At 69.0% G+C, this 16,450-nt stretch overlaps 1 protein-coding gene across 2 annotated transcripts in view; it reads right to left on the reverse strand.

Annotated features, from left to right (window-relative positions):
* Positions 1-12,404: 12,404 nt before the first annotated feature.
* EBF4 (EBF family member 4) overlaps positions 12,405-16,450 on the reverse strand; it is a 100,378-nt gene continuing 96,332 nt past the window's right edge. For both annotated transcript variants that reach the window (XM_054029344.1, XM_054029343.1), the window contains 5 exons: positions 16,126-16,303; positions 15,115-15,300; positions 14,353-14,556; positions 13,341-13,416; positions 12,405-12,620 (listed from right to left, as the gene is read on the reverse strand). In XM_054029344.1, coding sequence (XP_053885319.1) covers positions 13,346-13,416; positions 14,353-14,556; positions 15,115-15,300; positions 16,126-16,303 — 639 coding nt within the window. In that variant the 3' untranslated portion in view covers positions 12,405-12,620; positions 13,341-13,345. The remainder of the gene's footprint in view (positions 12,621-13,340; positions 13,417-14,352; positions 14,557-15,114; positions 15,301-16,125; positions 16,304-16,450) is intronic.

The raw sequence follows: 16,450 nt of genomic DNA on the forward strand, positions 1-16,450 counted from the left end.
CACTCCCTCCTCCTCCTGCAGCCCCTCCCCCGCAGCCTGCACCCCCTCCTCTCCCTCCTCCTCCTGCAGCCCCTTCCCCCAGCCTGCACCCCCTCCTCTCCCTCCTCCTCCTGCAGCCCCTTCCCCCAGCCTGCACCCCCTCCTCTCCCTCCTTCTCCTGCAGCCCCTTCCCCCAGCCTGCAGCCCCTCCTCTCCCTCCTCCTCCTGCAGTCCCTCCCCCCCAGCCTGCACCCCCTCCTCTCCCTCCTTCTCCTGCAGCCCCTTCCCCCAGCCTGCAGCCCCTCCTCTCCCTCCTCCTCCTGCAGCCCCTTCCCCCAGCCTGCACCCCCTCCTCTCCCTCCTTCTCCTGCAGCCCCTCCCCTCCAGCCTGCACCCCCTCCTCTCCCTCCTTCTCCTGCTGCCCCTTCCCCCAGCCTGCACCCCCTCCTCTCCCTCCTTCTCCTGCAGCCCCTTCCCCCATCCTGCACCCCCTCCTCTCCCTCCTCCTCCTGCAGCCCCTTCCCCCAGCCTGCACCCCCTCCTCTCCCTCCTCCTCCTGCAGCCCCTCCCCCCAGCCTGCACCCCTTCCTCTCCCTCCTCCTCCTGCAGCCCCTTCCTCCAGCCTGCACCCCCTCCTCTCCCTCCTTCTCCTGCAGCCCCTCCCCTCCAGCCTGCACCCCCTCCTCCTCTTGCAGCCCCTCCCCCCCAGCCTGCACCCCCTCCTCTCCCTCCTCCTCCTGCAGCCCCTTCCCCCCAGCCTGCACCCCCTCCTCTCCCTCCTTCTCCTGCAGCCCCTCCCCTCCAGCCTGCACCCCCTCCTCTCCCTCCTCCTCTTGCAGCCCCTCTCCCCCCCAGCCTGCACCCCCTCCTCTCCCTCCTCATCTTGCAGCCCCTCCCCCCCAGCCTGCACCCCCTCCTCTCCCTCCTCCTCCTGCAGCCCCTTCCCCCCAGCCTGCACCCCCTCCTCTCCCTCCTTCTCCTGCAGCCCCTCCCCTCCAGCCTGCACCCCCTCCTCTCCCTCCTCCTCTTGCAGCCCCTCTCCCCCCCAGCCTGCACCCCCTCCTCTCCCTCCTTCTCCTGCAGCCCCTCCTCTCCCTCCTCCTCCTGCAGCCCCTTCCCCCAGCCTGCACCCCCTCTTCCCCCCTCAGCCCCTCCCCCCCAGCCTGCACCCCCTCTTCCCCCCTCAGCCCCTTCCCCCCAGCCTGCACCCCCTCTTCCTTCCCCTCCTGTCTGACAGCCCGGCCTGCAGCCCCTTCCCCCAGCCTGCAGCCCCTCCTCTCCCTCCTCCTCCTGCAGCCCCTTCCCCCAGCCTGCACCCCCTCTTCCCCCCTCAGCCCCTTCCCCCAGCCTGCACCCCCTCCTCTCCCTCCTTCTCCTGCAGCCCCTTCCCCCAGCCTGCAGCCCCTCCTCTCCCTCCTCCTCCTGCAGCCCCTCCCCCGCAGCCTGCACCCCCTCCTCTCCCTCCTCCTCCTGCAGCCCCTTCCCCCAGCCTGCACCCCCTCCTCTCCCTCCTCCTCCTGCAGCCCCTCCCCCGCAGCCTGCACCCCCTCCTCTCCCTCCTCCTCCTGCAGCCCCTTCCCCCAGCCTGCACCCCCTCCTCTCCCTCCTCCTCCTGCAGCCCCTTCCCCCAGCCTGCACCCCCTCCTCTCCCTCCTTCTCCTGCAGCCCCTCCCCTCCAGCCTGCACCCCCTCCTCTCCCTCCTCCTCCTGCAGTCCCTCCCCCCCAGCCTGCACCCCCTCCTCTCCCTCCTTCTCCTGCAGCCCCTTCCCCCAGCCTGCAGCCCCTCCTCTCCCTCCTCCTCCTGTAGCCCCTTCCCCCAGCCTGCACCCCCTCCTCTCCCTCCTTCTCCTGCAGCCCCTTCCCCCAGCCTGCACCCCCTCCTCTCCCTCCTTCTCCTGCAGCCCCTTCCCCCAGCCTGCAGCCCCTCCTCTCCCTCCTCCTCCTGCAGCCCCTCCCCCCAGCCTGCACCCCTTCCTCTCCCTCCTCCTCCTGCAGCCCCTTCCCCCAGCCTGCACCCCCTCCTCTCCCTCCTTCTCCTGCAGCCCCTCCCCTCCAGCCTGCACCCCCTCCTCCTCTTGCAGCCCCTCTCCCCCCCAGCCTGCAGCCCCTCCTCTCCCTCCTCCTCTTGCAGCCCCTCCCCCCCAGCCTGCACCCCCTCCTCTCCCTCCTCCTCCTGCAGCCCCTTCCCCCCAGCCTGCACCCCCTCCTCTCCCTCCTCCTCCTGCAGCCCCTTCCCCCAGCCTGCAGCCCCTCCTCTCCCTCCTCCTCCTGCAGCCCCTCCCCCCCAGCCTGCACCCCCTCCTCTCCCTCCTTCTCCTGCAGCCCCTCCCCTCCAGCCTGCACCCCCTCCTCTCCCTCCTCCTCTTGCAGCCCCTCTCCCCCCCAGCCTGCACCCCCTCCTCTCCCTCCTTCTCCTGCAGCCCCTCCTCTCCCTCCTCCTCTTGCAGCCCCTCCCCCCCAGCCTGCACCCCCTCTTCCCCCCTCAGCCCCTCCCCCCAGCCTGCACCCCCTCCTCTCCCTCCTTCTCCTACACCCCCTCCTCTCCCTCCTCCTCTTGCAGCCCCTCTCCCCCCCAGCCTGCACCCCCTCCTCTCCCTCCTTCTCCTGCAGCCCCTCCTCTCCCTCCTCCTCCTGCAGCCCCTCCCCCCCAGCCTGCACCCCCTCTTCCCCCCTCAGCCCCTCCCCCCCAGCCTGCACCCCCTCTTCCCCCCTCAGCCCCTCCCCCCCAGCCTGCACCCCCTCCTCTCCCTCCTTCTCCTGCAGCCCCTCCCCTCCAGCCTGCACCCCCTCTTCCTTCCTCTCCTGTCTGACAGCCCAGCCTGCAGCCCCTTCCCCCAGCCTGCAGCCTCTCCTCTCCCTCCTCCTCCTGCAGCCCCTTCCCCCAGCCTGCACCCCCTCTTCCCCCCTCAGCCCCTCCCCCCAGCCTGCACCCCCTCCTCTCCCTCCTTCTCCTACACCCCCTCCTCTCCCTCCTCCTCTTGCAGCCCCTCTCCCCCCCAGCCTGCACCCCCTCCTCTCCCTCCTTCTCCTGCAGCCCCTCCTCTCCCTCCTCCTCCTGCAGCCCCTCCCCCCCAGCCTGCACCCCCTCTTCCCCCCTCAGCCCCTCCCCCCCAGCCTGCACCCCCTCTTCCCCCCTCAGCCCCTCCCCCCCAGCCTGCACCCCCTCCTCTCCCTCCTTCTCCTGCAGCCCCTCCCCTCCAGCCTGCACCCCCTCTTCCTTCCTCTCCTGTCTGACAGCCCAGCCTGCAGCCCCTTCCCCCAGCCTGCAGCCTCTCCTCTCCCTCCTCCTCCTGCAGCCCCTTCCCCCAGCCTGCACCCCCTCTTCCCCCCTCAGCCCCTCCCCCCAGCCTGCACCCCCTCCTCTCCCTCCTTCTCCTACACCCCCTCCTCTCCCTCCTCCTCTTGCAGCCCCTCTCCCCCCCAGCCTGCACCCCCTCCTCTCCCTCCTTCTCCTGCAGCCCCTCCTCTCCCTCCTCCTCCTGCAGCCCCTCCCCCCCAGCCTGCACCCCCTCTTCCCCCCTCAGCCCCTCCCCCCCAGCCTGCACCCCCTCTTCCCCCCTCAGCCCCTCCCCCCCAGCCTGCACCCCCTCCTCTCCCTCCTTCTCCTGCAGCCCCTCCCCTCCAGCCTGCACCCCCTCTTCCTTCCTCTCCTGTCTGACAGCCCAGCCTGCAGCCCCTTCCCCCAGCCTGCAGCCTCTCCTCTCCCTCCTCCTCCTGCAGCCCCTTCCCCCCGAGCCTGCAACTCCTCCTCCCCCTTCAGCCCCTCCCCCCTCAGCCTGGACCAGCTCCTTCTCCTACAGCCCGGCCTGCACCCCCTTCCCCCCAGCCCTTGGGGAGGCCCTGTGCTTTTCACCTGTCAAACCCCGCCAGGCCTGAGGTGGGTTGGGGCGAGCGCCTGGCTTGGGCCTCTCCCGCCTCTCAGGCCCCTGCTGAGTGGGGTGGCGGAGGATGGCACATCCCATGACCCAGTGAGAACTGGGGTGGCCCCTCCAGGCCGGGCACTGCCTGCCGGCTCCACTCCCCCGCTGCTTGGCCATCAGAGACCCGCCACTGCCAGGGCCCCGGCTGCCAAGCCCAGCTCCCGCACCTCGCCCAGCTCCCGCGCCTCGCCCTGCCTCGCCCCACCTCGCCCAGCTCCCGCGCTTCGCCCCACCTCTCCCAGCTCCCGCGCCTCGCCCCGCTGCGCCCAGCTCCCGTGCCTCGCCCCGCCTCGCCCCACCTCGCCCAGCTCCCGCGCCTCGCCCCGCCTCGCCCCGCCTCGCCCAGCTCCTGCGCTTCGCCCCGCCCCGCCCTGCCGGCACCGGGTTCGGGCCTGTGTGTGTGCACTCGAGTATCGGGCCGCGTGCCCCGTAACTGAGCCCGGCCAGTGCCCCCTGCAAGCCCCCAGTGCCCCCTTTGCCCCAGGCCAGCTCCGGGGCCGGCTAGTGTCGAAGGGACGGAGAGCTGGGGGAGAAGGCAGCCCCCATCCTCCCGTCGGCAGCCCCACAGCCGGGAGCGTGCTGGGCAAAGGTGGGCTGCTCTGGAATTTGCCGGGGAAAGCTGCAGCAGGGGCCGGGTGCGGGTCCCCTTCACCCCGCTCCAAACTGGGGAGCGGCAGTCGCGCTCAGCTGTTGACGCAGGCTGCCCCTTGGCACGGCGGGTGGCACTCGGGCTGCCCAGTCCCCCTGCCCCAGCCCCCCACTCCCACCACCCGTCCGCGGGGCCCAGCCACAGCTCTCGCCCCCTGGCAGGCAGCACGTGATGGTCCCCGCCCCCCCCCCCCCCCCACATACACGCAGCATGAGCCAGGAGGCTGGGCGGGATGGATCTGGCTTCGATTAGCCCCCTGGCAAAGGGCCCTGCTCTCTGCGCTGGCCAGGGAACGGCTCCCTAGGGCCCAGCACATGCAGCTGGGGCGGGGCTCACCAGTGCTCCTATTCATTGTCCCACTGCTTCCTCCCGCCCCCCCCCCCCCCCAGCCTCGGGGGCTGCAGCCCTACAGCGCTTTCAGCCCCATCCTCCCCGGACCAGGGCTTGAGTCATGTGGGCCCCTGTCCCAGTGGGGGCTGAACGGGGTGGGGGCCAGTCCCAGTCCTGGCACAGTCACCACAGACAAAGGAAGGTGGATTAGCCCTGTTTGCCAGATGGGGAAACTGAGGCACATAGGTGGGCAGCAACTTGCCCAAGGCCACCCAGGCTGTCAGTGGCAGAGCTGGGGATGTCCTGACCCTCTGTGCTCTGTAACGATGAGAGGGAGGTCCAGAGAGGAACATCAGAGCCCAGCATCTCCCCCCACCTGCCTGGGCTTGGCCCTGCCCCCCTGCAGGGTGAGCTGGTGGGTAGCCTGAGTCCGCCAGCCTGCCCCGGGCTGGTGCATACTTGTGTGTGTGCGTGCGCGAGCGTGTGTGTGTGTGAATTTGTGAGTGTGTGTGTCTGTGAACATGGGTGTGAGTGCATGGGTGCATGTGTGTGCGAGTGTGCACAACTATCTGCATGTGTGTGTGTGCACGTGTATGAGAGCATGGGTGTGAGTGCATGCACGGCTGTGCGTGAGCATGGGCGTGTGTGTTTGTGCGTGCGTGTGGGTGTTGTTACAGTAGCACCTAGGGGCCCCATTCCTGGAGCAGGGCCCCTCCTGCTGTCTCAGCTCATCCCCGGGCTCTCCATGCCGGGCAGGTTCGGCCAGGCCAGCTCCAGGCTGGGCCAACGCACGGAGCTGCTGGGCCACGATGGGGCACTGCCTTTTCCTTGCTTGGCGTCTGGGCCCCGTGGGAGGTGAGCGAGGGGCCTGGCCACTGTAGAGACCAGCTGGCCTGTAACGCCCAGCAGCCACCGCCTGGCCTGGCTCACTCCACCCGCCAGCAGCAGGGCCCAGGGACGCCCGGCTGTGCTCGGTGCTGGGCGCCTCGGCCCGTGTGCAGGGAAGTGGGCGCTGGGCTCCAGCCTCTGCCACGGCCCCCTGCTGCGGCTGCTAGCCAGGGGGCAGCCAGTGCCCATTGCTCTGGGGGGCAGCGCCCGGCTTCTATGGGGGCAGCGCCCGTGTCTCCCCGCCTGTGGATTGGGTTTAAAGGCAGGCCCAGCCCCTCCAAGGGGCCACAGTCCCAGGGCGCTGAGCCAGAGCGGGGACCCCGAAGCCCTTGGCGAGCGGGCGCAGCGGCTGCAGGACGGCACGGTGGGGGCTGCTCTGGTGCGGGGGGGGGGGGGAGCTGATCTGGCCCTGCCACCCGCGCTGGAGACTGTAGGGCTTGCACCTGCTTCCTCTGGGCCGCGCTGCGGTTTGTGGAGGCGGAGGCAGGATATTTGCCTTGGCTCGGGCCCCCCCGGTGCCGCTCAGCGCAGGGAAAGCAGCACCAGCCTGAGGGCTTTGGAGCAGACCCAGAGCCAGGCAGGGGCCCACCAGCATCCGAGAGGCTGTGCCGGGGACCGCAGTGCGAATTGACAGCAGCTGAGTGGGGCGCGGGCACCAGCCCTTTGATCCAGGGGCTTCCCATGCCCAGGCCAGAGCAGGGGAAATAAATAAATTAATGGAGATATCCTATTGCCTAGAACTGGAAGGGACCTTGAAAGGTCATCGAGTCCACCCCCCTGCTTTCACTAGCAGGACTAAGTACTGATTTTGCCCCAGATCCCTAAGTGGCCCCCTCAAGGATTGAACTCACAACCCTGGGTTTAGCAGGCCAATGCTCAAACCACTGAGCTATCCCTCCCCCTGATACCTCACAGGCTGGGAGCTCTGGGGCGGGGCAGGGCTTGGCGAGTGGCACTGGGGATGGATGGGGGGGAGGTAGCCTGAGTCCTGCAGTTGTGTCCCGGGGCTACTGCATGTGTGTGCATGTATGTGTGTTCACGTGCATGTGTTTGTGCATGCATGTATGTGTGTTTGTGTGTGTGCTTGCATGTGTACGTGTGCATGTATGTGTGCACATATGTGTGTGTGTGCGTGTGTGTCTGTGCACCCCCTTCCACTCCGGATCTACTCCCGGCCGTACTGCCCGAATCCGCCCCCTTCCACGCTGGCTTGTTGGGCCATGTTGTCTAGTGTCCAGCTCATCCCATGACAGCACTTGGTGTCATCACCTCTTTCTTCGTGCTGCCCGGCTCCCGACTGACCAACAGTGGGAGGCACAGCAGGGCAAGGCTGGTGCCAGCTCACTGCATCGCTGGTCCCACATGCCCCCCCCCCCGCCCCACTGTGCTGCAAAGCCCCCTGTCCCCCCAGCTTCTCCGCTCTGACAGAGCACCCCCTTCCCTGCCCCCCCAGCCCCCCTGTGCTGCAAAGCCCCCCTGCCCCCCAGCTCCTCCACTCTGACAGAGCACCCCCTTCCCTACCCCCAGCTTCCCTGTGCTGCAAAGCCCCCTGTCCCCCCAGTTCCTCCGCTCTGACAGAGCACCCCCTTCCCTGCCCCCCAGCCCCCCTGTGCTGCAAAGCCCCCCTGCCCCCCAGCTCCTCCGCTCTGACAGAGCACCCCCTTCCCTGCCCCCCAGCCCCCCAGTGCTGCAAAGCCCCCCTGCCCCCCAGCTCCTCCACTCTGACAGAGCACCCCCTTCCCTACCCCCAGCTTCCCTGTGCTGCAAAGCCCCCTGCCCCCCCAGCTCCTCCGCTCTGACAGAGCACCCCCTTCCCTGCCCCCCAGCCCCCCTGTGCTGCAAAGCCCCCTGCCCCCCCAGCTCCTCCGCTCTGACAGAGCACCCCCTTCCCTACCCCCAGCTTCCCTGTGCTGCAAAGCCCCCTGTCCCCCCAGTTCCTCCGCTCTGACAGAGCACCCTCTTCCCTGCCCCCCAGCCCCCCTGTGCTGCAAAGCCCCCTGCCCCCCCAGCTCCTCCGCTCTGACAGAGCACCCCCTTCCCTGCCCCCAGCTCCCCTGTGCTGCAAAGCCCCCTGTCCCCCCAGTTCCTCCGCTCTGACAGAGCACCCCCTTCCCTGCCCCCAGCTCCCCTGTGCTGCAAAGCCCCCTGCCCCCCCAGCTCCTCCGCTCTGACAGAGCACCCCCTTCCCTGCCCCCCAGCTCCCCTGTGACGACAAATTCCCCGCCTGCCCCCTCAGCTCTGACAGGCCCTCCCCTCCCTCCTGCCCAGCCCCCATAGTGTGTACACAGCAGGGTTAAAAGCCCCCCGCCCCCATGCCGTGGGGTATAACCAGTGCTGGAGAAGGAGCCGGGGGCTGAGCTGGCCTGGGGGGAGGGGGGGCGGTGTCCCTGGCACTGGGAGGGGAGGGTACTCCTGGGCAGCCCTGCGGCCAGTGGGTGCCCCTTCCCCCGGGGGTGACATCAGGGCACGTGGACGGCCTCGGGCTCATTGGCGGGGGCTTTGAACGGGGCCATGAGCCAGGGAGGAGGGACACAGTGCCGGGGTGTGTGTGGGGGGTCCCCTTTGATCCAACCTGTGTCCCCATCCCATAGCCTGGCCTCGTACCCTGTCCCGCCTCCCCCCCAGGCTGGCCTCGTACCCCACCCCGCCCCCGCTAGCCTGGCCTCGTACCCCGTCCCGCCCCCTCCAGCCTGGCCTCGTACCCCATCCCGCCCCCCCCTAGACTGGCCTCGTACCCCATCCTGCCCCCCCTAGCCTGGCCTCGTACCCCACCCCGCCCCCTCCAGCCTGGCCTCGTACCCCATCCCGCCCCCCCCAGGCTGGCCTCGTATCCCGTCCCGCCCCCCCTAGCCTGGCCTCGTACCCCATCCTGCCCCCCCTAGCCTGGCCTCGTACCCCACCCCGCCCCCGCTAGCCTGGCCTCGTACCCCGTCCCGCCCCCTCCAGCCTGGCCTCGTACCCCATCCCGCCCCCTCCAGCCTGGCCTCGTACCCCGCCCCCGCTAGCCTGGCTTTGTACCCCACCCTGCCCCCGGTAACCTGGCCTCGTATCCCGTCCCGCCCCTGTGACGAACTGGGACTGTTCTTAACGTGGTCTTTGAATGCTGAGTGGGGAGGGTTGGCCTGGGAAGGTTGCAGGGGAGTGTGGCTAGGACGGTCTGCATTGGGGGATGGGAGACTGGCCTGAAGGGAAGATACCTGAGCAGGTAACATGAGAACCCAGGCGGGGGCTGGGGCCAGGTGACACCTCTGCCGGGAAACTGGACAAAGGCTGGGGGAGGAGCTGGGGAGAGGCTGGGTGAGAGATGCTGGAGGGAGTTGGAGTTTCAGGAGCTGGCTGGTGTAATGGAGGGGAGCCCAGGCGGGACTCTGACCCCCCAACGGGGCTGTGGTGCCCCTGGGACCCCAAGATGGACCTAACTGGGGGGGATCCTGTTGTCTGTGCCTGCAAGACCTGTCTTGGACTGTATTCCTGTCATCCAAATAAACCTTCTGCTTTACTGGCTGGCTGAGAGTCATGGTGAATCGCAGGAAGCCGGGGGTGCAGGGCCCTGTGTCCCCCCACACTCCGTGACAACCCCCACTAGCCTGGCCTTGTACCTTGCCCCCCTCGTGGCCCACCAGCCTGGCCTCCCGCTAGCCCTGTGTGCCCGGCGTCTCTGTAGGCTGGCGTCACCCCCTTCATCCCGAGCTGGAGGCCTGTATGCGGCACAGGCCCGGCCCCCGAGTCCCCTGGCCGGGGTGTGTGTTACTCTGTCCCCCAGCGTGGATCAGATTCTGGGGGGGCTGGACTCCCCCAGCCCCGAAACAGGGCTCTGACTGCAGCCTCAGTGAGGCGCGCAGGGAAGGGGGGGAGGGTCTTTCTGGCTCTCTGCCTCCCTCCTGCTGGTGCCAAGCAGGCCCAGGCGTTTCTGGGCATCGCTCCTCCCAGAACCGGGCATCGGCTGTGGCAGGGCTGCGGGTGCCCGGCTGGGCAGCCAAGGGGCTTTGCCCCCATTGCTGCCTGCCAGCCTGAGCCAACCCCGTCATGGGCTGCATGGAGCCCCCTTCCTGGGCCAAGCCTGCGAAACCCCACTGGCCCCTTTGTCTCCTCGCTACGTGGGTGGCTCCCTGACCCCCTACAATTGCCTTCAGCCTGGGTCCTGTGGGGAGCCGGGCCCAGGGCTGGTCTCCCCAGTGGGGCACAAGGCTGGAGAGCGATGGGGTGGGCTGCAGGCTGGGGAATGGTGCCCGGCTTGGGTGTGGCCGAGTCTCTGAGGGCAGGGCTGGGAGCCCAGCGCTTGGGACTAGATTGGCCCCGGCCCTGGAGCATGGATTTGGGGGGCCCAGCCCGCATTGGCCAGGGCGGGGGAACGGCCGGGCTAGTCGCCCCAAGGGGCTTTCCCCAGAGCGTGGCTCGGCCACGCTGACCCTCAGCTGCCTCTGTGGGGAGCCAGTGCAAGGTGGTGGCGGGGGGCACTTCCGCAGGGAGCTGGCGTGAGGTGGTGCGGGCAGGTGGTGGCGGGGGGCGCTGGCCCTGGGAGTGCTCGCCAAGGGGCGCAGGGAGTCTCCCGGGCTTGGTGTCCAGGCTCGATATGGGAAGTCTGGCTACAAAATGCCGTGGGCTCCCCCAGCCGTTCTGGGCAGGTCAGGAGGCACTGGCCAGGGTCTCTGCCCAGGGCTAGGAGGGCAGCCTGGCTGGGTGACCTTTCTGGCCTTCGCATCTCTCCCCCTCGGACAAGTTTTGCTGCTGGGAGTCCATGGCCATAACCCCCCTGTCCCCTCCCCCCATAGCAGCTCTCTGCCCCACAGGAACATGGGAGCTACGTGAGTGCAAATCCACCACCATCCGTGGCCTTGCTCTGGATTGTCACCAGCGTAACCAAGCGCCGACCCAGCCCCGGTAGGGAAGCCGGGCAAAGCTGGGCCTTTGGGGATTCGTGGCTCGGCGCGGGGCAGAGACGAGCACCCGGCCACGCTGGGAAGGCAGCGTCAGGCAGTACATTCTAGGCCCCAGCGCCTAGCGGGTGGATACCGAGGCTAATATTCGCTTTACATGTGCTTACATTTACACAGTGCATGAAGGTAGCGCCAGGGTTACTGTACAGACTTCACAGACACACGACGGAGAGAGTAAAAAAGTCAGCGTGGGGGAGGCGCCCGCCCGGCAGCCAGAGACACATGGAGAAGCCGGGGGCCCAGCCGGCACCAGGGCGTTCCCCTTTCCTTATTTACACCATCCGGGCCCCTTGCTGCCGCCCGACACCCACCCTGCCCACTAACAACCGGGGGTGGGGCTGGCGGGATTTAGTACATCTCAAAGCCGGCAGCTCGGGCCCGGCTCCGTGGGGTTAAAACGGAGCCGAAAGGAACACAGCGTTTCTCCCAGCGCGGCAGGGCCGTGCGCTCGGCCTCGGGCATTGCCTTTCGCTGGAGCCGGCCTGGGCCTCTCCCGCGTTGTTAATTCCTGCCCCGGGCCAGGGGAAGGGCAGAGGCCGGACCCCAGCCCAAGGACTCCAGTGGGCGTTAGAGGCGGCCCTGGGAGCGCAACCAGCAGCTGGCCTGGGCTCCGGTTCCTCCTCTGCTTGGTCCGGCCAGGCCTGGCCGAGCTCCACCCCAAACTACCCCACCCAGCGCAGAGGCCTGGGACTCCAGCATCCGGGGCCGGCTGCCGTGGGGATCGGTGGGTGGGCAGCTCCACCGCTGGCTGGGAACATCCCGGGGCTGAGCGTCCAGCCCACAAGCCGAGCTGGGAAGGGAGGCGCGAGGGGCTGGGGCCTGCGCTGCGGTTCTAGGCCCAGGCTCTGCTGGGGTCTGGCGCCGGGAGCCCATCCCGCGTGGCCCCTGGCATCCCAGCTCCTGCCCCCGCTCAGGTGACCCTTCCCGAGCTACGTGGCCAGACAGGAGGGAAACAAAGCGGGCGAGCCGGGAGCGACTCCCCCCAGGTTTGCCCAGCACGTAGGGGACGGGGCACGGCCGGGGGGGGGTTGGAAAAGGCACGAATTGCCCTGAGCCTCTGCCCCCAAACTCCAGCCCAGCCCCTGAGCTGGGCTTTGGGGTTTTGACGTTAAAATAACAAAGTTTGGTTAATGTGGGAATGGTCAGTTCCCACCCCCAGGTCTCTGGGCTTCCCCGGACCCTGGGCGGCTAGTTTGGACGCTGTGGGGCGCAGGACATGTCGGCAGCGCCTGCAGGGTGGTGCCAGCGCTCCAGGGACCCGAATCCGGCCCAGCCTCGGCCCCCTGCCAGCCCCCTTTCCAGACAGGGCCGAAAAGGGGCAGCAGGTCGCCAAGGCTGCAGAGTCGGGCGGAGCTGGGATCAGAACCCGAGAGTCCTGGCCCCAGAACCTGTGCTCAGGCTGCTACCCTCTCTGAGCTCCCGTCTCAAGCCCCAGAGCAGAGCCATGGGGCAGAGCTCCCCAGCAGGGGCCCTTCCCCCCACAGCAGAGCCCCTCATCTCGCCTAGCGCCGCTGGGGGTGTTACCGGGAGCTCTCCACCTCGGGCAGCCTGGGGAAGCCCCCCGAAGGAAGGAGGGTGAGATGCAGTCAGAGTGAGAGACCCCCTGTCCCCAACCAGCCCCCACCCCTTTGCACTACCCCGTGGAGGGACCCAGCCTGCGGTCCATGCAGCCAGGCCCCGGGGGGAGCTTGGCAGGAGAACTGCCCCTGGCTAGAGGGTACGGTTTCCCCTCCGGCTGCAGCCTGGCTTCCCCCCGAGCTGCGTCCTTTGGGGGAGGGGGGCTGTGGGCACGAGCCCCCCGCAGCCCCTGGGGGCCCAGAGTCAATGGTGAGCTTCGGTCCTTGTGCGTGGTCCGCTCCCTCCGGGTCCCGGTCCAGTCCCAGGTCACATGGGCGGCACAAGGAGACCCGACATAGCTGCAAGAGAAGGAGAAGGTGTTGGCCGGCATCCCTGGCGCGGGGGCCACGGGGTGGGGGGGGGGGCGCTCGGGTGCCGCATGCAGCCGAGGAGAGCGGGAAGCGCCAGCCCCACCAGCAGGGCGTCGTGCGGGGAGCAGAACAGAGCTGGGGGCGGGAGGGGCGGTGGCAAAGCCGGGCACCTGGGAACCTCCCACAACAGCGTCCCGCTGCCCTCTCCTGCCCAGGGGGCCTGTAGCTCAGCGCTGCAGATGCCAGCGCATGGAGAGAGGTGGGTAGGAGCGCCAGGATCCCCAGCAGCCATCCTCAGCCTCTCACCCCTTCAGAGCCCTGGGCAGGGCCACGAACCGATGACTCGCTGGGGCCCGGCCCCGCTGCCCGGGAATGTCCTGCCACCGTCACAGCCCGGCGTGTCCGGCCCAGCTCAGGGGATGCCCAGGCAGTGCAGGCCGGCCGCCTGGGGCAGTCACAGGCTCTGAGTCTCCCCAGGCCAATGCCCTAGTCACCAGGCTGGGCCCGCTCCCACCAGCGATGGGGAGAGGGTCCCCCCCACAGCCCGGCTTGCAATGCGAAAGCTTCCCATCCCCACAAGGAGCAGGGGACCCACCCAGAGCCCTGGGGGGCCCCCCCTCCTCATACAGGGGCAGGGGACCCCCCCAGAGCCCTGGGGGGCAGCCCCCCTCCTCACACAGGGGCAGGGGAGCCAGTGGAGAGACGTACTGTGTCTAGGAATAGGCCAGTCCCTGGAGCGACCGAGCAGGGGGGTGAAACTTGTCAGAGTCCTCAAAAGACTGGTCTGGGCAGCCGAGCACAGCGCAGCAGGGAGGGAAGAAGAGAGGGAAAGTGTCAACATGGGAGGAAGGGCGAAAGACAACCAAGGGGGGGGAGCTGGAGCCAGTACGGCCACTTTACCCCCCCAGTCCACCAGCCAATCCGCGCCCGGCCCCCAGGAATTACACGCCCAGCGTGAGATCCCTGCGTGAGATCCCTGCCCAGCCACAGCGGGGTCTGCTCCGCTCTGCCCCGTCTCTGCAGGGATCCCGCCTGGCCAAGCTGGGATCCACTCCACCTGGACACTGCTGGGATCCCGCCCAGCCATAGCGGGGTCTGCTCCGCCCCGTCTCTGCAGGGATCCCGCCCAGCCATAGCGGGGTCCGCTCCGCCCCGTCTCTGCAGGGATCCTGCCCGGCCAACCTGGGATCCACTCCGCCTGGACACTGCTGGGATCCCGCCCAGCCATAACGGGGTCTGCTCCGCCCCATCTCTGGCCAGAGTTAGGCCTCACATCTTGCTCCAGAGAAGGCGCCGGGGCTTGCGAGGAGGTGCCCCAAGGCAGGAGCTGCGGGAACGCCATGTGAGCCGAAGGGAATGCATGCTAGAGCAGGCAGGAGCGGTCCACTGTTAACCTGCGGGACTGGCTGCCGCAGGGCGGGAGAGGGGGAATGACTTCGATCCTTCCAAAAAAAGCACAGGCAAAAAGCGAGGGGGAGAGATGGACCCGGCCTGGCCTGGCTCCGTGCTTGGCTCCAGGGCTGGGAGCAGAGTGGGAGGGAGAGGAGCTTGGCACATTGGCAGGCGGGGAGGCCCCCCGGTGAATTTCTAGCTGTGCCCACCCATCCAGGGCGTTGGTATCCCAGCCCCCTGTGGGAATCCAGGCCAAGGCCCTGTCGGGCCCCCGCTGCCCACGGATGCAGAGGGGGCGCACGGCGACCCCAGGGTGCAGCCGACTCACCCTGCAGGCTGTTCCCATTGGTGCTGGTGCAGGTGGGGGTGGGGGAGGTGGGCGGCCGCACCACAGGGGCGAAGGCGCTCTTCTGCTTGACGGCGGAGATCATGTTGACCGGGGAGAAGGAGAAGACGCCGGCGGGGGTGGAGGAGCTGGCGCCAGACGGGAGGGTGATGGAGGAGGCGCCCAGTGGGGGGCTGGAGGGCATGACTGCAGCGGGCAGAGGAGACAGTCAGACAGGCTGGCAGGGGCCTGGGAAGCAGTCGGGTTCAGGACGTGGTCTGGGGGGGCTGGGCAGGGGACTCTGGGGGGTGCCCCCTGCCCCACCCAGCACCAGAAGCTCCAAGGGGAGGACACACCCTGCCCCACCCAATGCTGGGGGTCATGGGGGGCACACCCTGCCCCACCCAGCACAGGATACATGGTGGCGGCATGCGAGGAAGACCCTGAGAGCATGTGCACAACAGGGGCCAGGCAGGGGGCAGGGCTGGGGGCTCCGTGATGCTGTGGGGCAGGGCTGTATCGGGCAAGGGGCCCTGGAGACGTGGGACCCCCCCTAGAAGGGAGCCATTCCAATGGGGTTACAGAACAACCTGGGGGTCCAGTGCCCGTCTGCACTCTCTGGGGGCGGAGCCGGGGGGGGGGTAAGGGGCACTGGTGGAGTCACCCTTGCCCAGGGAGCCCCCCATGCAGCCCCCTATGGACGCACGGCAGGAGGTGCCCCCTGCACAGGGTGGCAGTGCCCGCCTGGGCCCCTCTGCGACTCACTGGCGTAGGGGGAGTTGGCGGTGGAGCCGTTGAGGAAGCTGGGGGAGCCGGGCACCCCGAGGCCGGTCATGGCTGCCCCCCCGTAGCCGGTCATGCTGGATGTGATGGTGTTGTAGCCGCTCTGCTGCGGGGTGGAGCTGGGCACGTAGCCCCGCGGCGAGACGCTGCTCGTGTTGCGGACGTAGCCTGCGGGCGACAAGGGGCAGTGTTGGTGGGATGATTGCGGGGGGGAGGGGCTGCTCCCACCGCCCGCTGACCCTGCTACCTGGTCACAGAGGAGGAAGGAACACCCCCCCACAACCTCGGCCAGGTGCATTATGGGAGTGGACTCCCTGGGCAGGACACGGCACCAGACCCCCTGGCCCATCTGAGACCACGCCCAGTCCTCTCCCCTCCCTGACCCGGGCTCACCACAGAGTCAGACCACCCCCCTGCACCAGAGCCCCCGCTCTGAGGGCAGCTGGCAGGGCCGGGGGGACACAGCGCAGGACCCACCCGCTCCCCAGGACCGTGCCCTCCGTTCCCGGGGGCTGGCCTCGCTGCGGGCGCCGCTCAGTCTAACAGGCTCCAAGCAGCAGCACAACCGGCTGGTCTCCCCGAATCACCGCGCAGCTCTCGGCCACCCACGGACTCGGCACGGAACCTGCCCCCTCGCTGCCTGGTCTGCTGCCCCCCCCCCCCCCCCCGTGTGACACAAACAGCCCTTTGCACAAAGCATCAGCCCCAGGGGCCACGCGCCTCAGCACTGCAGTGCAGCCACCTCTGGGGAGGGCGCGGCGGCTGTTTAACAGCCACTCAGGCGCATTCTCCTCTGCCGGCACGGTGCCCCAGGCTGCCAGACTCCTCTCTCCCCTGGGCGCTTGCATGCCCCAGGAAGCTGATTCGCCTGCTCCACATCTTCGCTTGGAGGGTACCAACCTGCCCCGCTCCCTGCCCTGGCACTCACAGCACTGGGGCCCGCGGCTTGGGGCTTTGCCGCAGGGGGAGCGCTGCCCCCCCGCACACACACACCTTGCTCGGTGCCCGGGCCTGAGTCGCTGATGTTGATGGCCAGCTGGCTCCCGAAGGAGTTGACGCCCATCATGCCCGCGTGGGCGTGGTTCCCGGCCAGCGAGGACAGCTGGCTGGGGGTGCGCGGGACGCTGTACAGGGCCTCGGCGATGTCTGCTGCTCGCTTCAGGATGATGTCCTGCAGAGACAGGGACTGCCCGTTACCCCCGGAGCATCTACCTGGCAAGCCTGGTGTGACCAGGGCAAGGCAGCCAGGCCTGAGGGGCCCACCCCCCACAGCCCGTCAGACCCTTCCTGCTGGCCGGGGGCACGGGTGACCCCGGCT

Source organism: Malaclemys terrapin, chromosome 5 (assembly GCF_027887155.1).
Source record: "Malaclemys terrapin pileata isolate rMalTer1 chromosome 5, rMalTer1.hap1, whole genome shotgun sequence".
Lineage (NCBI taxonomy): Eukaryota > Metazoa > Chordata > Testudines > Emydidae > Malaclemys > Malaclemys terrapin.